The following is a 26,656-nucleotide window of genomic DNA, read 5'->3' as shown; positions in this document are numbered from 1 at the left end:
AGGTAACTTTAAATTTACGACACTGTCAAATGTAAAGTTTTTTTCTTCTACTTGATTGCCATAAAAAATTCATAGCTACATGAATATTTCTACTTTTAGTATTTTAATATGGCGTAGATTACTGTAAAAATTTTATTCTCAGTAATAACAATTGTTCTGAAGTAGAATTGCTCTATGGACCACTAAAATATCACCGTGGACCCCCAATTCGGTATTTTTTTTGTATGGACCCCCAGTAATGTTACATGGACCCCCAGGGTCCATGTGGACCCCGGTTGATCTAGATGGTAGTGATGATGGGTTTGGAAGGTGTTGTCTATGGAACCGTGGCGAGTTACTGAAGTTCATCCTGCCGGAGAAGTACTCCTTGAAGGATAAAAGCAAATTGCTGCGGATGCTGGAATCTGAAGCAAAAGCAGAACAAAAGCTGGAAAAATCTCGGCGGGTCTGGCCGCATCTGCGGAGACAGAAGCTAATGTTTCGAGTCTGGGTGACTCTTCAGCGATGCTTGACGAGGTCAGCCTTGGCTTGAGCTGTGACAAGGCATGGTGGGATAAGCTGGTAGGTCGAATGGTGTGAGATTGACTTGGGTAAACGGGGCCTATGGAATTATATATGGAGAAGAAGAATTGGTGAGCAAACCAGTTGCTTGCGATTAAAAACTCCTGCTGCTAAAATAGTTGTTCCTGCTCATGATGTCTTCCTGGTTGATGGGGACAACGTTTCAGGGCCACCCATATAGCTCAAAGTTCTTTTCAAACAATCAAGTATTTTGGGAGTGTTAGTTGCTGTTGTGATTCGTGGAACAACTTGTTGAGTTTCTGAATATTCCCCAGTCTGCATGGCATCAATTGAGTGCGATTGTCTACTTGCGTAGGTACTGAGGAAACCCTTGTCTGATTAGTGGGCAGCACAGTGGTTAGCACAGTTGCTTCACAGCTCGAGAGTCCCAGGTTCGATTCCCTGCTGGGTGACTGTGCGGAGTCCGCACGTTCTCCTCAGTGTCTGCGTGGGTTTCCTCTGGGTGCTCTGGTTTCCTCCCACAGTCTAAAGACATGCGGGTTAGGTGGATTGGCTACGCAAAATTGTCATTCGTTTCCAAAACAAAGATTAGCTGGGGTCATGGGGATAGGGCGGAGGTGTGGGCTTAAGTAGGGTGCTCTTTCCAAGAGCCGGTGCAGACTCGATGGGCTGAATGGCCTCCTTCTGCACTGAAAATTCTATGATTTACTGTACCCACTTATCGGCTTTCTGTTTCCACATTGTGTGAAATGAGGGCATTGCATCAAACGTGATCTGTACAAAATAATCTGCAATTCACTATTCTATCCTATTTTCATCTGTTTAACCTTCCAAGAAAGGGGGGGGGGGGGGGAAGAATGAAAATGTAATTTGTAAAAAAACTTGTGTTTGTACATGTAATGCTGCCGTTGTTCCACTAGGCTGCACTATTGCACCTTGACCAGGTAAGGACTCGCAAGGTTCAAGGCGGGAAAGTGGAGTTGAGGCTTGTATCAGGTCCACCATGATCTCATTGAGTGACGGAGCAGACTCGTGACTAACCTCTTGAAGCACTTCATTGCGATTGATGCCAAGGCCACCAGTCATTGAGGCACGTTGCCTGGTATGATGGTGGTCTTCTTGAAGCAGGTGGGGACCTCAGGATGGACTACAAGGAGGTTAAAGATGTCCACGAAGACATCTGCGAGCTGGTCTGCGCAGGATCTGAGTGCACGACCAGGGACCCCGTCAGGACCCGCCGCCTCTCGACTCTTCAAAGAGACCATTCAGCCCATCCAATCTGCACTGACCTTTCAAAGACCACCCTACCTGAGGCCCAATCCCCCTCCCCATTCCTGTAACCCCACCCGAAGGGGCAATTTAGCGTGGCCAATCCACCTAACCTTTACATCTTTGGACTGTGGAAGGAAACTGGAGCACCTGGAGGAAACCCATGCAGACACGGGGAGAACGTGCAGACTCCGCACAGACAGTGACCCAAGCCGGGAATCAAACCTGGGACCCTGGCGCTGTGAAGCTACAGTGCTGACCACCGTGCTGCCTAAATCCTGTTATTTTTTTTAATGCTCGTATTATGTTATAATTTCTCTGGAACTTGCTTTCCCTTCCAGCGGAGAATTCGAGAGCGGGGCTGAATTGATTTTCCTGAACTATTTGGAGCAATTCCATAATTATCTTTCCGCACCCCTTGGTCGATCCGATTTCTTGCTTCCTTGATTTCACATTGGAAAGCTAGCTACGTTGTTGCTTTTGATGGGCGGGTCCCTTACCTGTTGTGATGTTCCTGCAGTTTTATCAATGGGAGATCAGAGCTTTCCGAGTGCAACTGTGATACAGATTTTTAAAAAATAATAAATTTAGGGTATCCAATTAATTTTCCCCCCCCAATTAAGGGGCAATTTAGCGTGGCCAATCCACCTACCCTGCACATCTTTTTGGGTTGTGGGGGTGAAACCCACGCAGACACGGGGAGAATGTGCAAACTCCGCACGGATGGTGACCCAGAGCCGGGATCGAACCCGAGTCCTCGGCGCTTTGAGGGAGCAGTGCTAACCCACTGCGCCATCGTGCTGTCCTTGTAACTTTTTTTTGTAAATGATCACCACGAGCTGCCTTAGACAGCTGCAGATATCCTGAGGGATGGCACGGTTAGCACTGCTACCTCGCAGCGCCAGGGACCTCTGGTCGCTGTCTGTGCGGAGTCTGCACATCTTCCCCGTGTGTGCATGGGTTTCCTCCGGGTGCTCTGGTTTCCTCCCACAGTCCAAAGATGTACAGGTTAGGTGGACTGGCCACGCTAAATTGCCCCTTAGTGTCCAACGGTTAAATAGCACTTCGGGGATGGGGCAGGAAGTGGGTGTAGACTCGATGGGCCGAATGGCCCCCTTCTGCACTGTTGTGATTCAATGTGGTCAGTTGACAGATAGAAATCTGCCTCAGATGCGATTAAATTGAGCCAGTCCCTATTTTAGGCCATAAACATTTTGTCCTTTTTATGTTGTCTACGTAAATCCCTTATATGTTTATAGGGGCACAACTGTCAGCCAACTACGGCGATGTTGGACACTTTCCGTACCCCCTCTCTCTCCCTCAGCAGCCACTCCGCCGGTTTCCCCATTGTTAAAAGCACAGGCGAACCTCGCCGCCGGGAATTCGCCCCGGTGGAGGCAGAGGACGGGGGAGGCCCCGGAGAATGTCAGGCCCGCTGGAGATATGCCAACGCCGTTTACTGTACATGCATTCTGGAACGCATTGACACCGCTATCCAGGCCCCGGAGAATTGCGATTTGGCGTGAAACTTGGAAAAACCCAATGAATGTTTGTTTAAAGCAAATTGGTTAAAGATTGTGTGCAGATTTGAAGAAATGTTGAATGAAAGACCCTAATTTCAAATATCAGGGATATTTGGATAGTAATGAACCAAAGACTAAATAAAAGATTATTTTTTTAAAATCTGGGGCTGGATTCTCCGATTTGCAGACAAAATGCTGACGCTTACCCACACAGTAGGAAGTGATGTCTTCCATTGATGGCAAGGGAATTGTGACATGTTTATATTGTTCCCTACTTGTGACAGTAATAGAGATTATTATTCTCTCCGCCAAGCTCTGCATTGCATTTTGTCTGCCACGCGTTTGCCCGTTCCTCTAACCTGTCTGGTCCTCTTCGAGATCATCACTCCTCCTCGTAGTTCAAAAGACTTCCAAGTCTTTGGGTCGCCTGTGCGAAGTATGGAGTTGTGCCCCCCTGCTCTTGGGTTTCATCTCCGATTATAGTCTCGAATATTTCTCCGCTGCCGAGGTTGAACTGCCTGGTCTGCAGTCGCTGGGTCTATCATCGCAACCTTGTTTTGAGCAAAGGTGTAACTTTGCCATTCTCTGGTACTACCCCATGTATCTCAGGAGAATGGAAAGATTATGACCAGTGGCTTTAATTACATGTACCTGTTCTGTCTTTTCATACTCCAAAGAAACATTGCATGTAAGAATTTAAGCATCGTCTACTCTTTTCTTCATATCTGGATGACGAGCACCGTATGGATGACGAGCTGTACCTGCATACCGACTTTCTGTGATTCATGAACAAAGGCACCCAAATCCATCTGCTTTCCATTTAGATAATTTGCCTATTTTTTTGGTCAAGTGGATCATCTCACACATATCTACATTAAACTCTATAACACTAGTGAATCTCCGCTCAAGGACATTGCTTCCAGCTCTGTTCAGGTGGAACCACCTAACTTGCGTCAATTCTCCCAAACCGTCCTGCATCTCGGGTTGCCCATAAAACATCCTGGAGTTCCCACGTGGAACAGGCTGTGCATTTGACAGGACTGAGGTGCTCTGTTGATTAGGTACTATCTAAACTTAACAGAAATAAAAATTACGTCTTGATTAAAAGGTTTCAAAATGAAAACCTCAAACGTTAGCTACTAGGTTTAATTACTCTAGTTCCGAATCTTGCCTCAATGCCCCTGGTTCATGAATTACCTCTCTGCGCTCTTTCATCTCTCGTCGTGGCTCTCCCAATGTCGCTGCTAGTCAAAATAATTTCTCAAACATCCAGGCACAGGTACCTAGTCGGAGAGGAGTCTTCAGGTTTTAATCCCTCCATTCAAAAAGAAACCTGCATGAACCCATGAACCACCCCTGAGCAGGAAATTTTGTCAGATAGAAATTGTGTGTGAAGAAAATATAATTTTTTAAAAAATGTTTTTAAAAATGTGGTATACCGTGAATCAGGCTTGACTAATTTAATTAAGCTGAAGACAGTTACACCGCAAGGTTTAAACCATCAAAAAGGCTCGGATATGACAAAGCTAAGATGTGTTACACAATAACTAGAATCGGAGTAGAAATTTTCATTAGGAGATAAGTAAGGATTTGGATTTTGAATTTCAAAGGGAAATAATAGTAATAATCTTTAATTAGTGTCACAATGAAATGAAATGAAAAATGAAAATCACTTATTGTCACGAGTAGGCTTCAATGAAGTTACTGTGAAAAGCTCCTAGTCGCCACATTCCGGCGCCTGTCCGGGGAGGCTGGTACAGGAATTCAACCGTGCTGCTGGCCTGCCTGGGTCTGCTTTAAAAGCCAGCGATTTAGCCCAGTGAGCTAAACCAGCCCCTGTGCGCTAAACCAGCCCCTAAAATGAAATGAAAATCGCTTATTGTCACAAGTTGGCTTCAAATGAAGTTACTGTGAAAAGCCCCTAGTCGCCACATTCTGGCGCCTGTTCGGGGAGGCTGGTATGGGAATTGAACCCACGCTGCTGGCCTGCCTTGGTCTGCTTTAAAAGCCAGCGATTTAGCCCAGTGTGCTAAACCAGGCTTACATTAACACTGCAATGAAGTTAGTGTGTAAAGCCCCTAGTCTCCACACTCTGGCGCCTGTTCAGGTACACTGAGGGAGAATTCAGAATGGAATTTACAACTGACTTAGATCATGAATGAATACAGCAGTTATTAGTTTTATTTTACCCGAAAGTAGTGGCCATTTGGAAAACATTCTATATTCCAGGGAAGATAACTTCCAAAGAAGAATAACAGTGGGTTTAAAGAGAGAAAAAGAAATTAAGGAAAGACTGAAAGCTGTGTAGGGAGCTGTAAGAATGTAAGAACTTGCAGTGTGTTGTGCTGAGAGCTGTGTAGGGGAGGGGGGGGTAGAGAAATCCTATGAAATACCTCCCCCGTGTAGCAACAGCTTGTGGTAATATTACTGGACTGTTATAGATTAAGAATCCATAGGGACTGTTGCCTAAAAAAGGGTGTCTAATAAAGTAGAAATCCTTTGGGAAAATGTTTCTAAGACTAAATCTTAACTTTTTAAAATTACTTTTTCGGAGTTACAAAGCCTTCCCTATGTATGGTATGCATTGTCTGTACAGCATGCAAGAAACAACACTTTTCACTGTATACTAATATATGTGACAATAATCAAAGTGTGGACAGGCGCGAACCCCTAATCCAGCTCCTTGCCTGCTCAAAAACTAATTCAAATTGAATCCAATTCATGGTCTCCACAAGGGACATACATTAAATCTGATCCCACGCTCATCTTAGCCAAAAGGCCAAGAAGGCCAAGATAAACTAAATCTTAACTGTGTAAATGTAATCTTGTGTGTTTAAGTTTTCTTAATGTTTAAAATCTCCAAAAGTGGTGTAGGTATTTTTGACTCCTGACCTCAGTACTCATACCTTCTTGTAAAGGAATACGAATTATTGTGATAACCTGCCCAAGTTACCCGTTGGGATTTGGTGAGCGTGGCAATTACCACTTGCCAGATCAAAACAATTGTTATTCTTTTTTAAAATAAATTTAGAGTACCCAATTCGTTTTTTCCAATTAAGGAGAAATTTAGCGCGGCCAATCCACCTACCCTGCACATCTTTGGGTTGTGTGGGGGTGAGACCCACGCAGACACAGGGAGAATGTGCAAACTCCACACGGACAGTGACCCGGGGACGGGATCGAAACTGGGACCTCAGCGTTGTGAGGCAGCAGTGCTAGCCACTAGGCCACCGTGCTGCCCAACAATTCTTGGTCAATGAGTGAATTCAGCTGCTTATGATACCTTTACGGAGCTAGTACTAATTTTAAAGAATTGGTAGATTTCTCTAACTTTGGACTCTGATTATTTCAATATGATTTTAGTTTCGTCTCTTTGGGGGGGGGAGGGGGAAGCGGAGATCAGTTGCGGTATGGAGATTACAGGCAAATCTAACAGAGGTGAGAGTTGCTGAGATGGACGTTGGATACAAAATTGGCTTGACGACAGAAAGGGTGTAGAGGGTTGTTTTTCAAACTGGAGGCCTGTGACCAGCGGTGGGGCCCCGGGGTCAGTGCTGGGTCCACTGTTATTCATCTTAATGATTTGGATGAGAATTTCAGAGGCATGGCTAGTACATTTGCAGATCACACCAAGATTGGTGGCAGAGTGGACAGTGACGAAGGTTATCTAGGATTGCAACGGGATCTTGACCAATTGGGCCAGTCGGCCGATGAATGACAGATGGAGGTTATAGATAAATGTGAGGTGATGCATTTTGGTAGATGGAATTGGGGCAGGACCTACTCAGTTAATGGTAGGGAGTTGGGGAGAGTTACAGAACAAAGAGATCTAGGGGCACAGGTTCACAGCTCCTTGAAGGTGGGGTCGCAGGTGGACAGGGTGGTGAAGGAGGCATTCACCATGCGAGGTTTCATTGGTCAGAATATTGAATACAGGAGTTGGTCAGACCACATATGGAATACTGTGTTCAGTTCTGGTCACCCTATTATAGGAAGGATATTGTTAAACTAGAAAGAGTGCAGAAGAGATTTACGAGGATGCTACCAGGACTTGATGGTCTGAGTTATAAGGAGAGGCTGGATAGACTGGGACTTTTTTCCCTGGAGCTTAGGAGGCTTAGGGATGATCTTATAGAGTCTATAAGATAATGAGGGGCATAGATAAGGTAGATAGTCGACATCTTTTCCCAAAGGTAGGGGAGTCTAGAACTAGAGGGCAGAGATTAAAGGTGAGAGGGGAGATGAGACCAGAGGGGAAATGTCTTCACACAGAGGGTGGTGAGTATCTGGAACGGGCTGCCAGAGGCAGTGGTAGAGGCGGGTACAATTTTGTCCTTTTAAGAAGCAGTTAGACAGTAACATGGGCAGGGTGGGTATAGAGGGATATGGGGCAAATGTGGGCAAGTGGGGCTAGCTTAGTGATAGAAACTGGGCAGCACGGACAAGCTGGGCCGAAGGGCCTGTTCCATGCTGTAAACCTTTATGACTCTAAGTAAAGAGTGGTCTCGATTGCAACCCCAGAGATGATGGGCTGGATTCTCCACACCCCGACGCCGAAATGGAGTTCGGCGACAGGCGGAGAATCCGGTTTCCAGCACAAAATCGGGACCGGTGGCGGTTCCGCGGTTCTCCGCCCCCCCCCCCCGAAAAGCACCGTACCCGGGCAGTACGCCACGCCGATTACCCTCCGCCCCAGGCCATTGCCTGGGGCCCACCCCTGCTATCCTCCGTCCCCGACCGGCCGGATTCCCGACGGCGTGGACCTGTGTGACTTAGCCCGGGGAGGGCCGATTTGAGGGCGGGCCTCATTCGGGACTGTGGGGGGGGGGCGGCGGCGATGTGTGCGGGCGGTCTGGGTCGGGTGAGCGGCCGATCAGTGGCCCTATTTCGAAGGTCCACGCCATGGAGCATGGCACGGCTGCTGGAGGCTGCCAACCATGTGCATGCGCGGCCTCTGACCCGGAAGTGCGGGCGGGGGGGGGGGGGGGGGGGGGGGGGGTGGTGCGCGTATCGCCAGCTGGAGCTGCGAGCTCCATGACAGCTGCCTACTAGCCCCCGGTGAATCTGTGGCCTTTTGACGCCAGTTTTCCTGGCGTAAAAGACCACAGTTTTCACGACGGTGAGGGGACACAGTCCCATATAAACGGAGAATCCAACCCCGTGTGACTTCAGCGAGACTAACTTGAAGGGATGGTGATAGTTGTCCCTCCTTCTACCACTTTCCCCCCCATGTGATATGTGTGTGCGACATGTGAAGACTGGACGTCAAAGAAGGAAGATCCACAACATTTAAAAATATGTTTATTTAAAAAAAATTAAATTCCTGATGCGTGATTTAAAGTTGTGGCTCACTGCAAGTCTTTGAGGACAATTTCTGAAAAAGGTATCAAACATTTTGTTCCTGTAAATCCTGATCAAAATACAAGGCCTCTTTCCGTACAATGTCAGACAGAAGAATTAAAAAATATTTTGTTAAAAATCTCAAGTCGACAAGTATTTCCCTTTTCAAAATAAATTACTGAAACACATATAAAGCCAAGTACATCTTGTCCCCAGCCTTGTTCTAATGTTTATTTCTTTACACATAGCTCTGATGGCTGGGAGGGCAGTATGCCCTGGAAAAAAAAATGTCAATTGTGGTTGCACATGTGGTGCCCCTTCTGCTTAACCATTCCTCGAGCAGCTGAAAGACTCCAGGCTTTAGCGTCAACGTAAATCCATCAAGCGCCGAGTCGCAGTGTTCGAGAATCCCAGATTTCCATCCCATCCAGCTCCCCCTGCTCCGGTGGTTCATCAGTGGAGCCTGCACCCTCTCGCTTGCGAGTGCCACTCGGCTTCAAACAACCACTCCATGCTTAGCGTCAAGAGTGCAAGAGGCCACATTGTGCCCGCTGCTAATTCTGTCACAGACGGTTACCCGCAAGTATACAAAACCATGCAGGCCAAATCAGCTTCGAGTTAGGTGAAGGGTGCGTGGCGATTAGGTTTGGCAAGTGGGGCAGGTGGTGTGCACAGGCACCGCCGAGTTTTGCCGTGCCCGCTGGGCACCGCAGGTGGTTTATCGACCCTCGTAATCACATTTTAATTTGATGTTGTTTAAGGTTCATTTGTGATTTGTTTAAGGCAGTATCCCTTTAAGGGCCTGCCCCTTTTACTTCGTCCCTCTGCTGGTTTGATTCAGTTGAATTGTTTGGAGATGTCAGGGTGCCTGCTCATGATTGCCAGGTAGTCACAGCACCGAGGTCCCGGGTTCGATCCCGGCTCTGGGTCACTGTCCGTGTGGAGTTTGCACATTCTCCCCGTGTTTGTGTGGGTTTCGCCCCCACAACCCAAAGATGTGCAGAGTAGGCGGATTGGCCGCGCTAAATTGCCCCTTAATTGGAAAAAAATAATTGGGTATACTAAATTTTAAAAAAAATTAAAAAATGATTGCCAGGTAGTCTGTATAGATTTTAGTTCAACTATGTCACCTCCTCCAAAAGCTTTTCATACCCGCTGCCAGGAGTTCAGGTGGCACAGCGGGTAGAGTTCTTGCCTCTGAGCTTGGTTGGGGTCCCGGCCCAGCTGGCTGAAGATGTATCGCAGCCCACCTATCCTTCCACAGGCAATAGGAGAGATTCCTGGAAATCCCATACGATGGAATGCAAGCCGGGAGCCTCTCCCATCCCTATCCGTAGCTCCAGATTAATTCCAATTAAGGGGCAATTTAGTGCGGCCAATCCACCTACCCTGCACAGCTTTGGATTGTGGGGGTGAGGCCCACGCAGACACGGGGCGTGTACGAACGCCACACGGACAGTGACCCAGGGCCGGGATCGAACTCGGGTCCTCGGCGCCCTGAGGCAGCAGCGCTAACCCCGCGCCGCCACTTGCACCAGCTTTTCACCGCATTGAGCTGTGACTTAATAGAGGACGAGGTTGCTTCCGACAGTCTGTACCTTTCAGGAGCTGATCCGTTGAGAGAGCGCGAGGTGTCTGCATCTGCTTAGATGTCCAACGAGTGTAACGGTGGGTCACCTTCAAAGGCAGACCGGTTTCTCTGACAATCCATAGGTCAATGTGCTGCCTTCCAACATAGCAACACTGATGGCACGGTATCCTTCGGTGATGAGAGAATGAATGAGGCTACGTTTCACACAATGACGTGATAAAGGTCCAAAGTTTTTTTTTTGTTTTCTTCCGAGGGGAGCTGAGTAACGTGGCCACGAACGACATGGTTCTAGTGTCTGGAAGTAACAGAGCATCCTGAACAACGATGATATTTCACTGCCACATTAGCCGTTACGAACAAATCTGGATGTTGGGGTGAGCAGTGTCGGTCCATTTTATGCTGTCTCCATTTAACCGTAAATCGGTTTGAGAAGTCTCGTGATCACAAAGTGTTAAATATACATGCAAGTCTTTCCTTTTATTTAAAAAAAAAACTGTACTTCCCAAGGGCAAGTGTGACATTGCAGGGAGCGTTTTTCTTCTGTCCCGTGCCCCGTACGTTATGGCGATGTCTATGACTTCAGCTTTTCTCCAGTTGTCTACTGCCTTAACAGGGAGCGTGCGAGGGCCTGGGCGAGGCAATGTCTCGATTAGTGTTAAAATGGAGGGCGTTTGCTTGTGCTTTCGGAGACTTTCCCCAGGAACAGAATTCAGCGAGAGGATTCACCGTGCACCCTGACCGGCCAGAAGATGCTACAACACATCATCCAGGACCCCCCCCACCCCCCTCGTCAGCCTTCAAGCAGAGTGCAAACCCATTGGCATGACACGTTAAACACCATGACTCCTGCATTTGGAGGGAAAGAGATCGGAAAGACCACACCTCGGGCTAATGTCGACAGAACCAGAGTTCCCAGGAGTGAACGTGAACACTTCTGCGCACAAAGGGTGGTCGAGGAACTCTCTTCCTCACATGGCAACTGACGGTCAATCAATTGCCAATTTTAAACCTGAGATTGATAAAGATTTTTGCAAACGGAAGGTAGCAAGGGAGACCGGGGGGGGGGAAAGGTGTTTCGATGGAGTTAGGTCACAGATCGCCCGCGATCGGGCTGAATAGCGGGGCAAGGCCGGATGGATCCCGTGGCACCAAACTGCCCGCCGTAACGGCTGGCATGGGAACAACGAGCCAGATTACGGCCTAGCCGGTCTTGTTCGCCCTCCAGCCCTTTCCTCCTGGATGTCAAGGCTGATTCGGGCTGTTGGCAAAGAGGGCGCGCGGAGGGTATTTAACAAGACGGCTCGGGAATCAACACTCGCTACGACCCTCCCCCCCTTTTCTGCACTCCAGCCAATTTCCCCCATCAGAGGCATTATTCCCGCCCACCGCATGACTCATCAGCCTAGCCCCTGTGACGAATAGGCCGCCCCTCACGTCGGAGTGGGATCCTCACGGGGGAACTTTGCTGGTGAAGGTATTTGTGATCAATGCTGGCCTGACAAGGTGGAGCAACGAGCCAGAAAGTAGGGCTGCTTCCCACCCACCCCACCCCCCCCACCCTATTTGAGCATGTAGTGTTTTCCTCCCAACTTATTCAACGTGTACGAGATCGAGCTCTTACCGTGCCCATCTTGCAAACGTGGCAGTGATCAGCAAACAGCAGCACCAATGGGGTGACCTCCCGATTCCCTTTTAAGTTCAGTCACCTTTCTTCAAAGAGAGGGAACCGCCTGGTCGTTTCAATCCCACAGCGAAGATCTGACCGCCAGGGTTTGAAAGAAAGGTACTCAGCGGGAGCCAAGAGTAGCCCTCTTTGCTTATTTTCTTTTTGCTCGCAGCAGAGGACGTCTTCGCTCCTGGCGGCAAAAAAAGAAAACCAGTCACAAACCAAGTCTGCAGAAACTAACTCCCCCCCCACCCCCCCCCCCCCCCCCCCCCTTCATGTGAATTTGAAAACCATATACTCCAAACTTCCTTCTTTTAAATGTCGCCCGCTAAAATGTCACTTGACAAAAATAAGTGATTAGGTTTGGGGGGGGGGGGGCGCAAATGTGCACCTCTGGACTGGTGCATCTACGAGGCCAGCTTGTCTCGCGATCTCCTTCCTCCGACCCGGACGTCGCGCCCAGTTCATGACTCCAAGGCTGAAAAAGTGCCCGCGATCCATTCAGTTGATAGTTCCGGATGATCGGCGCTCCGAGGAGTTTGGAAGGGACCATGCCACTCCCCCGCTCTTGTTTTTTTTTGGTAAATTAAGTCTCAAACTTGCACCCGGGTTTTACCACAGAAAAGAGCTGGTGAGAGGGCGGCTTGCGCCCAGGCGGTCGATTCAGCGTTCGGTATCGCCTGGAGGCCATCGGGACAAATGCAAGACTGCCAAATTTCATAATGGCCGTCGCAGGGGAAAAAGGGGGCCGATTGGTTGGCAGGTTGACTCCTGATTGGCCGAGATGCTGCCAATGGCGATAGCAATGGGGAAACCACAGGCTCCCCTGCCACATGGCCAAATCTGGCGTTTCTGCATTGGTCCTGTTGAATGCATGATGAAAAACTTCGACAGCACGTTGCTTTCTTGACAACAATGTTCAAATTCTGTCCGAGCTTGGGGGGGGGATTCAAAATAAAAAGGAAGGAGGGTGACAGACAGGGCGAATAATCCAAATCAATTCTGACCTCGGGTGTAACTCTGGGGATGGAGGGGGGGGGCGGGGGGTGCATTTTTGCAGTAGCTAAATCATGGCGATGCTCTCCGGGTTACTGTTCAGGTGCGCGGACGCACTGCCCCCCGGGGATTTTGACGGCTTGCTCTTCCCGCGCCTCAGAATGGCCAGCACGGTCTCGCTGGTGATGGAGGCGAAGTCAAAGGAGAAGGTCCCGTAGAAGACCAGAACGTCAACGGTGAAAATCCACTCGCAGACAGCGGCGGCGTGTTGGAACAGCGAGCTCTCGTGGATGAAGAAGATGCCACCTGAGAGCAGCTTGTTAAGGAAATCGCTCGCGAGGAAGTGAGGTTGGTCCAAGATGGCACCGGAGCGTGGCAAAACTCTGAGCTCTCCCAGACAGATCCTCTTTTTACACCTCTTATAATCGTACCATTTTCTTCTCTTTTCATATACTAAAGGATCTGTTTGAGCTGCTCGCAGAAAAACACTTTTCCCTGTACCTCAGTACACGTTGTCATGTGAGAGTACCTTTAAGAAACGGGTGTTTAAGAAATGTACCTTTAAGAGATGGGTGTTTAGCAGTGATGTCAGAGTGTGGATGGAGCTAGGCTGCCTGTCAGCTTTTTACTTTCATTTTAGGCTGCAGGATTTGTTTACGTTTCGTTTTCAGAGCTGGATAGCTGCAGTCAAAGCCAGAAGGTGTATTAGTCTCTCCCTCTGTAATCTAAAGAATGTAAATCGATCCTTTGGTGATTTAAAATGAATAACTGCTCTCAGTAGTGACTTTAACCTGATGTGCTTCTGTTAAAAGTTCTTTTTTAAGTCTTATGGGTGTTAAAAGGAAAGCTTAAAGGATTACTTAGTGTTGTATTCTTTGGGGGTTGTATTTGAATCAATGGTTGCTAAGATGTTCACTGTATGTTTTAAAAAGGTTAACTTGAGTTCACCGAATAAATATTGTTTTGCTTTTAAAAATACTTTTCCATTTCTGCTGTACCACACCTGTAGAGTGGGCCGTGTGCTCCCCATACCACAATCTAGTAAAAGTTGTGGGTCAGGTGAACTCCATGATACACTTTGGGGTTCTCCAAACCTTGGCCCATAACAACGTGACAATAAATCCAAGTGCACACAAGGAACATACATAGTCATTATCGTTAGGCTCCTGTCATAGTCATAGAATTTACAGTGCAGGAGGCCATTCAGCCCATCGAGTCTGCACTGGCCACTGGAAAGATCACCCCACTTAAGCCCCACACCTCCATCCGTAAACCAGTAACCCCACCCAATCTTTTTTTGGACACTGAGGGGTAATTTAGCACGGCCAAGCCACCTAACCTGCGCATCTTTGGACTGTGGGAGGAAACCGGAGCACCCGGAGGAAACCCACGCAGACACGGGGAGGACGTGCCGACTGTGCACAGGCAGTGACCTAAGCCGTGGAGCTGTGAAGCAACTGTGCTAACCACTGTGCTGCCATGCTGTCTTCAGTTCTACCTTCCCAGAAGGCTGGTTTAGTTCACCAGGCTAAATCGCTGGCTTTTAAAGCAGACCAAGCAGGCCAGCAGCACGGTTCGATTCCCGAACCAGCCTCCCCGGACAGGCGCCGGAATGTGGCAACTAGGGGCTTTTCACAGTAACTTCATTGAAGCCTACTCGTGACAATAAGCCATTTTCATTTCATTTCATTTCCTTCTGTATGTAACTCAAAGGGCCCATCTTTATGTTGCCGTCTAGACATCGAATATCAGCAGACTGCGTGGCCTAACCAGCGTTTTATACAACTCTCTGCTCTTCTCTTCTATTCCTCAGCTAGTAAAGGCAAGTATATCATCTGCCTTACAAAGCCAGGTTTGATATTCGGTGCGCTGGCCACGGGCTTCGTCAAAGAGATAGCGTTGACGCAATTTTTAAAGGAAGCGGAGAGGGAATTCTGGAGTTTGGGATTCAGGCAACTGAAGGAGAAAAAGTGCAGCGATTAAAACTGGGGGTGCTCGAAATCCAGAATTGGGGCGCAGCTTAAATCCCCATGCAGAGCACCTTTGAAGACATAACACTCGCACGTAGATGATCTCGTTCTTTGTTCGTTTTCGATCGCCCGTTATCGGACTCCACGCTTGCTACTAAATAAACAAATACATTCCAAGTTAAAAAAATAAACTACAGTGGTTAGCGTTGCTGCCTCACGCCGCCGGGGACCTGGGTTCGAATCCCGGCCCCGGGTCACTGTCCGTGTGGAGTTTGCACATTCTCCCCGTGTCTGCGTGGCTCTCACCCCCACCCCCCCCCACAACCCAAAGATGTGCAGGGTAAATTGCCCCTTAATTGGGGAAAAAAAAATTGGATCCTCTAAATTTGTATAAAACAAAAGAGGCTGGAAAAGGCGGACAAATGGGAATGAAAAGCTTGCTGTGTAGACTGGATGAAAAGTGGGAAAAGGGGAAGGTACTTAATGACCTTCAACAGCAAGAACCACAGTTGTGATTTAATCTACTTACGAGCAACAGGAAGCTACCTGCCCCCACTTTGCGCGGTTGCCATAGTAACAAATAGACCTCGTGCGGTTCAATGGGCCGGTTTGTGAATAGAAGTTAAGATTTATTGGTGGGCTTAATTCCAGATTAATAATTCAGGCTGTGCAACTGCCCGAACGACAGTCATCACATTCCCAACCTTAGAATTGAATCACCCAGGCTAAACGTTAAACGCTCGTCCTCCCTAAATACTCTCAATGCCAGCCTCAGACTGGCAGCAATGGCTCCAGCTCCCAATATATTCCTTCCCGGTACCTTAAAACTGTAATACACCTCCTCTCCCCCCCCCCCCCCCCCTCCCCCCCCCCCCACACACCACCACCCCTCGTTCCTCACCCGGGGTGTCCGTCACTAATGTATTGGGCATCGTCTGTCATGGCTGTCGAGGACATTTTGGGATCGGCAGTCCCGTTGGCAACTAGCACAGATGAACAACTTTGGTCCGAGGTCGACTGCTGTTCTTTCCCCTCCATCTACTCATTTCTTTTGTCCTCTGTTTGCCACACCCATTCCCGACTGCCTGACTTCAGGAAGCAAAGTACTGTACACACCCCTGTCAGCATCAACGGGGCCGAGGTGGAGATGGTTGGCAGCTTCTAATTCCTAGAGGTGCACATCGCCAACAATCTGTCCTGGTCCACTCACGTCGACGCTACCACCAGGAAAGCACAACAGCACCTATACTTCCTCAGGAAACTAAGGAAATTCGGCATGTCCACATTAACTCTTACCAACTTTTACAGATACACCATAGAAAGCATCCTATCGGGCTGCATCACAGCCTGGTATGGCAACTGCTCGGCCCAGGACCGCAAGGAACTTCAGAGATCCTTGAACACAGCCCAGTCCATCACACAAACCCGCCTCCCATCCATTGACTCCATCTACACCTCCCGCTGCCTTGGGAAAGCGGGCAGCATAATCAAAGACCCCTCCCATCCGGATTATTCTCTCTTCCATCGGGCAGGAGATACAGAAGTCTGAGAACACGCACGAACAGACTCAAAAACAGCTTCTTCCCCGCTGTCACCAGACTCCTTAATGAGCCTCTTATGGACTGACCTCATTAACACTACACCCTGTATGCTTCACCCGATGCCGATATTATGTAATTACATTGTATATCTTGTGTTGCCCTATTATGTATTTTCTTTTCTTCCCATGTACTTAATGATCTGTTTGAGCTGCTCACAGAAAAATACTTTTCACTGTACCTCGGTACACGTGACAATAGATAAATCAAATCCAAATATAGCATAGACTCCGATGATAGTCCATGCAAAGTCTTGCTTGCGGACATCTTTGTGTCGCAGGTACGAGCGACCTGTTGGGTCTCATGCTGGTAACACACCATTCAGCTCATGTTACTGAAACGGCAAGAGCTAACTCGAGGGGGCAAACACGCTGGAGGTCCCTGCTCCCTGGTGTACTTCCATATTCAGCACTCTGCCCTGCCAAGAGAGGCCCAATATTTGTCTGAGGTGGAGGAGGAGCCTCTTTTCGGGACTTGCAAAAGTTGTCTCTGTGTCATTGTTGTGAGGGAGGATGCTGAATACGCCAAAAACACGTTGGCATTTTCCGTTAGCTTGCACGGCCATACAATAAATGGCCAAACTCTTCGGAATATAGAAAGTCAGAGAGATCTGGGCGTGCAGGTCCACAGATCTTTGAAGGTGGTAACACAGTGGACAAGTTAGTCAAGAAAGCAGACGGAATGCTTGCCTTCATTGGACGGGGCATCGAGTATAAAAACTGGCAAGTCATGCTGCGGTTGTATAGAACCCTGGGAAGGCCGCAGTTGGAATATTGCGCACGATTCTGGTCGCCACACTGGAGGCTTTGGAGAGGGTGCAGAGGAGGTTTACCAGGATGTTGCCTGGTCTGGAGGGCATTAGCTATGAGGAGAGGCTGAATAGACTCGGACTGTTTTCATTAGAACGACGGAGGTTGAGGGGCGACCTGATGGAGGTCTACAAGATTATGAGGGACATGGATAGAGTGGATGGGCAGGCACTCTTTCCCAGTGTGGAGGGGTCAGTCACCAGGGGGCATGGGTTTAAGGTCTGTGGGGCAAAGTTTAGAGGAGATGTGCGAGGCAAGTTTTTTTACACAGAGGGTGGTGAGTGCCTGGAACGAGTTGCCAGGTGAGGTTGTGGAAGCAGATACATTAACGGCGTTCAAAAGGCATCTTGACAAACACATGGACAGGATGGGCAGAGAGGGATACGGCACAAGGAAGGGCTGAGGGGTTTGGCCAAGGGTGGTATCATGGCCGGTACAGGCTTGGAGGGCCGAAGGGCCTGTTCCTGTGCTGTATGTTCTATGTTCACTCAGCTTTGACAAGCCTAGGGGTGAATTTGGCATCGAGGGATAGGGTGCTGGTAATCGTTAATCTAAGGTATGTGAAGCGGTCAGCGACCTCCAGAATTCGGTCATCCGTGTCGATGTAAGGGGGCGTCTGTCTTCCTCACACGTGAAGCAGGGGGTTCTCGATGCACAAAACACACATTAAACATTACTGGCCATGACGCTACTCCAAGAACAGTTGGTCTGGGTTTTCTCTGTGATTTTCACAGGACAGATTGCATCTTTGCAGCACCTTTTAAGTCAGTAAATCCCAAGGCACTTGACAGGAATGTCATCAAACAGGCCGCCTCGTACATGCCTGAAAGCTGAGGTAAAGAGGTGAATTTTTGAAAATGGAGAAAGGCAAATTATGTGCATCGCTTGTCGTAGCCATTTCCAACATTAAAAGACAAGTAATGATTGAAACTAATGTTTCTCGAAGGAAGCGTCGACCACATGTATCGCCGATACGTGGTCAGGGTGCCAGCTTTTTTAATCTGTGGGATTTTAAATGCTTGCGTGCCTCATCACCTTGTGGTTAGCATCAGATGGAGGTGGATTCAACATCAACTGCGCCGAGTCCCCAACTCTCCACGTCCTGAGGAACATACCAAAATGGCCAGAGGCTCCGCGTCCTGAGGCGACTTCAACGGCACGTGTTGGGGGGCAGGCAACGTGCTTCAGTCGTCATGGGGCGGGGCTACAACCAACAATAATGGACAACGCCTTCTTGAGCTTGGCATCCAGAATGGTCTTCCAGGGAAGACACTGCCGCAAAGGATCATGGTCTCTCCCCCAGGTTTGGCCAACAGCATCAACGGGAGAAGGTGCGGTCGGCGCAGGGGTGGGAAGGCGCAGCCTCAAAAATTCCACAACTCCAAACAAGGCTGCCCGTCACCTAGCAACGGGCTCCGCACAAGCAATGCTGGCGAATAGCAGCGCTTCACACACTGACCGCTGCCGACCAAAGGTTTCCCAGAGAGCACCGGGGCAGCCCCCCCCCCTCCTCCGGCCCTCCTCCCCAGAGCTCAGCCACCTATCAAGCGCCATTCGGGGGCAGCGCGGTGGCGCAGTGCGTTAGCACTGCTGCCTCACAGCGCCGAGGACCCGGGTTCGATCCCGGCTCTGGGTCACTGTCCGTGTGGAGTTTGCACATTCTCCCCGTGTCTGCGTGGGTTTCGCCCCCCCCCCCCACAACCCAAAAAGATGTGCAGGGTAGGTGGGTTGGCCGCGCTAAATTGCCCCTTCATTGGGAAAAAAATGAATTGGATACTCTAAATTTATTTTTTGTAAAAAAAAAGCATCATTCGGTAATGGCGTAATCCACAACAAGGATTCGGGCAGACCCAGTAGAGATGGAATCTGTCGTCGATGAAACAAAAAAGTCCACGCAATGCACACCACAAGCCTGCAATCCAACACAGGAAATATAAATGCGGAAAGAGCCACTTAGCCGCTCCGCATGAACCTCAAGCATGCTCAATCAGAACACTACCAGGGGCAGTCAGAAAGGGACCAGTGCCTGAGATAAATAGCAAGGCCGCTGACAGATAATACTGGGTTTGTGTGGCAGCTCACAGCCAGGGTCCAAGAGACAAAGGATCACGTGGTGCCACTTTCAGGGAAAGCAACGTCAGAATTCAATCGTCACCACGGTCTTCCTCAGTTACCGACGCTGACGGACGTGTCAAGTGCGGCCAATATGCTGCAACTGTTTCTCCAGTCGATGGGTGAAGAGTATTAACGTTAACTCACTTGCCTGCAGCGTACACTTAGACTATGCTGCTCTTTTGGGGAGTGGTATAGGAATGAGCAGGGAGCATACTGCAAAATGCCGGCGGGTTTCAACTGTGTAAGAATCAGTGGTGAAGGAGGAGGCAATATTAAAAAATACGGATGGAGCCGCTGATGCAGGATGCGAGAGCGGTTTCCCGTCATAGAATCCCTACAGTGCAGTCCATTCGGCCCATCAAGTCGGCGCCGAGCCTCTGAAAGAGCACGGTAGCATGGTGGTTAGCATAAATGCTTCACAGCTCCAGGGTCCCAGATTCGATTCCGGCTTGGGTCACTGTCTGTGCGGAGTCTGCACGTCCTCCCCGTGTGTGCATGGGTTTCCTCCGGGTGCTCCGGTTTCCTCCCACAGTCCAAAGATGTGCGGGTTAGGTGGATTGGCCATGCTAAATTGCCCGTAGTGTCCTGTAAGGTTAAGGGGGGGTTGTTGGGTTACGGGTATAGTGTGGATACGTGGGTTTGAGTAGGGTGATCATTGCTCGGCACAACATCGAGGGCCGAAGGGCCTGTTCTGTGCTGTACTGTTCTATGTACCTGGGCCCACTCCCCCCGTAACCTAACCTGCACGTCTTTCTTGGACACTACGAGCAATTTAGCGCGACCAGTCCACCTAACCCGCACATCTTTGGGTTGTGGGAGGAAACCGGAGCACCCGGAGGAAACCCACGCAGACACGGGGGGAGGAGAACGTGCAGACTCCGCACAGAGCCAAGGCCGGAATTGAACCCGGGGCCCCGGCGCTGTGAGACGGCAGTGCTAACCACTGTGCCATCCATGTTACAAAGGAAGTTAGCCTGACTCATTGAGGATAGGCCCCTGGGCACTAAAAACATGCCCAATCTGTTAAAGGAGGAATCTTTAGGGCACAGAACCAGACGAGCAACTAAGAAAAATGGGAACTTATCCCAGGGAGCCTCGTCTCAGACTGTTCTGAAGGCCTGATTGAATTTTTTACTTGAAGAAGTAGCCAGTGGTCAGAGGGACATCGTCTATGATGTTATTTACACAGACTACCTGAAAGACTTCCGATAAAGTCACTCGTAAGATGAAGCCCGTGGAACTGAAAGCAATGTATTGACCTGGTTAGGAAACGGAATGGCGGGATGGCACGGGGGGCGCAATGGTTAGCACTGCTGCCTCACAGCGCCGAGGTCCCAGGTTCGATCCCGGCTCTGGGTCACTGTCCGTGTGGAGTTTGCACATTCTCCCCGTGTCTGCGTGGGTTTCGCCCCCACACAACCCAAAGATGTGCAGGGTAGGTGGATTGGCCATGCTAAATTGCCCCTTCATTAGAAAAAATAAATTGGGTACTCTAAACTTATAAAAACTAACATCAAATCACTTCCTGGCTGGTTCAGCCTGGCTCAAAGACAGGCCGTGCTGGGTTCGCTGATGCCAGCCTGAGATGGGATGTGACAAACCCCACGGGTTCACAGTGCAAGAGAAGGCCATTCAGCCCATCGAAGCTACACCGACCCTACGAAAGAACATCATTCGCATGTCCACCCCGCCCTATCCCCGTAACCCTAACCCTAACTCCTGGTTTGAGGAAGCACATTCTCGCTATTGAGGGTGTCCAGCGAAGGTTCCCCAGGCTAATTCCCGGGATGACAGGGAAGAAAAACGGGGACTGACTGCGCTTGTACTCATTGGAGTTTAGAAGAATGAGAGGGGGATCTCACAGAAACATAAAATCCTGATGGGACTGGACATGCTGGATGCCGGATGAATGTTCCCGATGTTGGGGACGTCCAGAACTAGGGGTCACAGCCTAAGAATAAGGGGTGAGCCATTCAGCACTGAGACGAAGAAGAACTTCTCTCAGAGAGTTGTGGACTTGTGGTGAAGCCACAGTGCTAACCACTGTGCTACCGTGCCCCCCCCCCCCCCCCCCCCCCCCCCGTCCAAGGGATCTCACCTGCAGGATGATTCCGAGATTGCCTGATAGTGTAACTAAAGCAGTCCACTTGCTTTCTCTCTCTTCCACCCCCGACCCCACCCCCAGCAGGATTGTAAAACGTGACAGAATTACGGTTAGTTAAACAGCAGCTCGTGCTGCTTTAAGTAATCGGCCAACACAAAGGGATTCTGTACAGAGAGACGGCCCTCCTGAGAATTGCCTTATTTGGTTACTCTGGATTCGACTGAAATTCCCTGCACAGCAGCGATTATCTTGTGCAGGGATCTGCAGTAAGTGTTCGCTTGCCAAATCCCACCGCCCCACAACCTTTGAAGTGAATAGTCTTTGCTGCTTTTCTGACTGGCGGGGGAGATTTGCCGAGCTGTCAGCCGGGAGGAATTATTCTTGTCCCTCAAGCAACTTCTGTATTGTGACACGAAGGATGTTTGAAGATACTGTTGAGAGTGAGGAGGGATGGGAGGGGGGGGGGGGGGGGGGGGGGGGGGGGGGCACCAGCTATGAGAACCGTGTCCTCGGCCGTTACACCAGCCGCTCCGAATAAGCGGTTACCTCACTGTTTGAAAGGTGTGGAATTATAATCCCACTCCCCTCCACCAATCACACGACACATGCGGCCATCTTCTCTCGCCAACTGGAGCCATCGGACTTTGCGCTACCCAATTGGACGATGGCTTACGGTTGAACTACACCCATCCTTCACTATCTCAGAAATCTTTGTAACTAAAACAACATCCCTCCCCCCTCTCCACACCGCTGTGTTTTCCTCTCTCCCGTCCCGGTTGCCTAGGAGATTAATATTTAATTGCTGGAAACTCCAGCATAATCGCAAGGGCGTTGGCAAAGAGCTTACTTCAAAAAAGAGAAGATTAAAAAATCTTTTGCTGCTACTCACAACTCCAGGGTTCGATTCCCGGCTTTGGTCACTGTCTGTGGGGACTCTTCACGTGTCTGCGTGGGGTTCCCTCCGGGTGCTCCGGTTTCCTCCCACAGTCCAAAGATAGAAAGAACATAGAACAGTACAGCACAGAACAGGCCCTTCGGCCCTCGATGTTGCGCCGAGCCATGATCACCCTACTCAAACCCACGTATCCACCCTATACCCGTAACCCAACAACCCCCCGCCCCCTTAACCTTACTTTTTTTTAGGACACTACAGGCAATTTAGCATGGCCAATCCACCTAACCCTGTGCGGGTTAGGTGGATTGGCCGTGATAAATTGCCCATAAGTGTTCATAAAATGTTAAGTGGGGGTTACCGGGTTGGGGGGCTCGGGTAGATACGTGGGCTTCAGTCGGATGCTCTTTGTAAGGGCCGGTGCAGCCGATGGGCCGAATGGCCTCCTTCTGCACTGTAAATTCGATGATTCTATGAAGTAAATGGTGGTAGTTATTGATCCTGACAATGTTTGTCTTGAGTCATACTTCGAAAGGTCTGATTTTAATTCACCAGGCGTGGGAAGAGCAAGGAGAAAGTTGCTCGTGTCAAAACATCCCAGTGGTTTTGTGGGCTAGTTTTGGAACCAGGTCAAATATTTTGGTGGAAAAAAAAATTAAAACGTGGAGCCTGGAAATCTATATCTGAAAAATATTTTAATTTTAAATTTGCCATCAGGGGGTTGTGTCAGCGGTCTACGGAGCTATGTTGGAAAAGGATAAGGCACCACTGGAGGGGATTAAATCAAAGTGGGAGGAAGAGTTGGGAGAGGCTATGGAGGAGGGGGTCTGGTGTGAGGTGCTCCGGAGAGTGAATGCCTCCACCTCGTTCGCGAGGTTGGGGCTGATACAGCTGAAGGTGGTGTACAGGGCGCACCTCAAGGGCGAGGATGAGCCGATTCTTTGAAGGAGTAGAAGATGTGTATGAATGTTGCGGGGAGGGGGGGGGGGGGGCGCTAATCACGTTCATATGTTTTGATCCTGTCCAAAGCTGGAGGATTACTGGAAGGAGGTGTTTAGGGTCATCTCTAAAGTGGTGCAATTGAAACTGGACCTGGGCCCTCGGGAGGCCATATTCGGGGTGTCGGACCAGCCAGGGTTGGAAACGGGGCGCGGAGGCAGATGTTGTAGCCTTCGCCTCACTGATCGCCCGAAGGCGGATCCTGATAGGGTGGAGAGCAGCCTCTCCACCCTGTGCCCTGGCGTGGCGGGGGGACCTGCTGGAATTCTTGACTCTTGAGAAGGTTAAGTTCGAACTGAGGGGAAGGATGGAGGGGTTCGACAAGTCATGGGTGTTATTCATTATGCACTTTCAAGAACTGGATAACATTGAACATTAATTAGGGGGGGGGGGAGGGTTGCTGGGGGAGGGGGGGGGGGCGATAGGGGTTAATGGGGGATTCCTGATTCCTTTTTGTCATTTGTTTGTGTGAACATGCGGGCGAATGTTTGGGGTTTTGTGGGAGGATGGGATCGTTGTTATTGATATGGGGATTGACGTATTTGTTGCTGATTATTGTTTGTTGTTGGTGGGTGTAAATTGGGGAGAAAATGCGAAAAAGGAGGCGAATAAAGAAATATTTTTTAAATGTTTAAAAATTTTAATTTGCCATTTTTGTAAAGAAAAACCTTTGCAATCGTGTAAAACTAGTTTCTAATGGAAATAGCGTCTCTTTTAAAAGGGCAAATGGTTATATGTGCCCACTTCCTGTCAGAATTTTTGCTGGATGATTTACCTTAATTAAAATAAACCTCCCCCCCAAAAAAAGTTACTGAAGACCCCAGTTGCCAGAGACAACACAACCAGATGCGCAAATATCAGACAACGGCGTGAGCCTTTTGAGGAGCTTCCAGAGAATGGGACATCCAGAGAATAGGTGTCAAATGATGGGGATGGAGAGGCTCGCTTCCAATTAACTCCCATCCCATAATGATCAGAATCAACTCTCCACATCCACCAAGCCAGCTTAGGTTCCTCAGAAATTCATCCCCCCTCTCCCGTCCCCAGGGAGTGCAGTCAAATTTACGGAGTTGCTTCAATTCAGCACTGGCCATCCACTTGGGTTAACATTCCCAGGGTACGCCTGCTTTCCGGCCAAGGTTATAGTTCTCTGCCACAGCGTGCATTCACTCAAGTGAAGTTCAAAGCTGACCAGAAAAGTTCAAGGGTCGATTTGCGTGGACGCAGAATTAATTGGTAAATGTGCGGGTGAGGTAGCGCAAGAAGTATTTCAACAAGACCCGAACGAACCATCGGCCGCGGACGTCCCACTATTCTGCGATCGCTGCCGAGAGATAGTTTGTGTATCTACAGCAGCAAGAGTGGCTTCAACAACCCTGGCAACCAAATAGCGCACTCACACACGACAGACGATCATCGGACAGGGCGGCGCGGCAGCGCAGTGGGTTAGCCCTGCAGCCTCACAGCGCCGAGGTCCCAGGTTCAATCCCGGCCCCGGGTCACTGTCCGCGTGGAGTTTGCACATTCTCCCCGTGTCTGCGTGGGTGTCGTCCCCAGAACCCAAAGATGTGCAGGGTGGGTGGATTGGCCACGCTAAATTGCCCCTTAATTGGAAAAAATGAATTGGGTACTCTAAATTTAAAATAAAGAAGAACTAGGGGGACACGGATTTAAGGTTTTAGGGAGTGAGAGCTGCGAGGGACGACATAAGGAAAAACGTTTTTACGCAGCGAGCGTTAATGTCTTGGAGCTCGCTGCCTACAAGGCGGGGTGGAAGCGGAGACTATGAATGATTTCTAAAGGAAAATGGATAGGCACTCGAGGGAAACATGTCTACAGGGATAGAAATGGGACTGGATTAATCTACAGGGAGTCAGCATTGACTCGATGGGCAGTGTCCTCCTCCTGTACCCTAACGTCGCTTAGAGGGTAGCATTGTATCACAGTGGTTAGCACCGTTGCTTCACAGAGCCAGGGCCCCAGTTCGATCTCCCGCTGGGTCACTGTCTGTGCAGAGTCTGCACGTCTCCCCCCTCCCCCCCCCCCCCCCCCCCCCCCGCCTGGGTTTCCTACGGGTGCTCCGGTTTCCCCCCACAGTCCAAAGATGTGCAGGTTAGGTGGATTGGCCGTGCTAAATTGCCCCTTAAGTGTCCAAAAAGGCTAGACTGGGTTATGGGGATAGGGTGGAGGCGTGGCTTGAGTAGGGTGCTCTTTCCAAGAGGCGGTGCAGACTCGATGGGCTGAATGGCCTCCTTCTGCACTGTAAATTTTATGATTCTATGACTCTTCACTCCGCACATGGCCAACGCAAGGCCAAATGAGGGCCAATCCCAACAGGCCCAACTCAATTTAAATCCAGATGCGTTTGACCTGACTTTACAAATGGGGGATGAAAACAGAGCTCCCTCTGGGGGCTCGTTTCCCAGTCTCCCGAAATGTTTCCCCGAGGGGGTGGAACGTGTAGTCGAGCAGGTGCTCTCACGCTGGGCAGGGGTCACGGCCCACCGCTTAGGAACCCGTGCCCTTAAACAACGTACCCCCACCTCCCCCAGCAGTACCGACAATAATTATACCCTCCACATTACCCAATACAACCGGCGCGTTGTTTGAGCGGAGAAGGATACTGAGGACGAGAGAGATTAAGGCCAGTATGGTGAGGATGACCCTGATGTGACCGACCCAGTGGTCCAGAAGCGATATTGCGACTTTGTAGGTCAGGATGCACTGCAGGCAGATGAAGACCATGCCCGCAGGAAAGGCCACGCCTGCACCAATGTAATGCAGGCTTTTCACATGGTCAACCTGGAGAAAGAGGAACAGATCTTAATGCATTGCCACTAAATCAAACACACACCAGTTTCACGTGAAAGAAAGACACAGTGCTGGAAACACGTCTGGCAGCGTCTCTGGCAGGGGAACGCGAGTTAACCTGGCGGTAAATATGGCTCTTCTTCAGGGCGGAACGGAGGGCAGGAAAGCGATGGGTTTTATGTTGCTAAAGGGCGGCACGGCAGCGCAGTGGTTAGCCCAGCTGCTTCACAGTGCCAGGGACCCGGGTTCGATTCCCAGCTTAGGTCACTGCCTGTGCGGAGTCTCCCCCCGTGTCTGCGTGGGTTTCCTCCGGTTTCCTCTCTCAGTCCAAAGATGTGCGGGTTAGGGTGGATTGGCCGCGCTAAATTGCCCCATGGGTGTCCAAAAGGTTAGTGGCGTTACTGGGTTACGGGGATAGGCGCAGGTTTGAGTAGGGTGCTCTTTCCAAGGG

At 49.7% G+C, this 26,656-nt stretch overlaps 1 protein-coding gene across 6 annotated transcripts in view; it reads right to left on the bottom strand.

The window, feature by feature from the left end:
- Nucleotides 1–9,740: 9,740 nt before the first annotated feature.
- LOC119957395 (transmembrane protein 150A-like) overlaps nucleotides 9,741–26,656 on the bottom strand; it is a 35,943-nt gene continuing 19,027 nt past the window's right edge. Inside the window, exons 6-8 of one of the 6 annotated variants that reach the window (XR_005458798.1) lie at nucleotides 25,980–26,196; nucleotides 11,867–12,101; nucleotides 9,741–10,540 (exon numbers count right to left, since the gene is read on the bottom strand). Coding sequence is in view for 2 of the 6 variants with exons in the window: in XM_038785424.1 (XP_038641352.1) it covers nucleotides 12,975–13,213; nucleotides 26,019–26,196 (417 nt within the window). In the remaining 4 variants the exon portion in view is untranslated. Of the gene's footprint in view, nucleotides 12,102–12,172; nucleotides 13,214–25,979; nucleotides 26,197–26,656 lie in introns of those variants that run through there. The other 5 variants (XR_005458797.1, XR_005458795.1, XR_005458796.1 and 2 more) reach the window with 5 other exon arrangements.

The sequence above is a fragment of the Scyliorhinus canicula genome, chromosome 26, assembly GCF_902713615.1.
Source record: "Scyliorhinus canicula chromosome 26, sScyCan1.1, whole genome shotgun sequence".
Lineage (NCBI taxonomy): Eukaryota > Metazoa > Chordata > Chondrichthyes > Carcharhiniformes > Scyliorhinidae > Scyliorhinus > Scyliorhinus canicula.
This window is presented reverse-complemented; position numbering and strand designations above follow the sequence as displayed.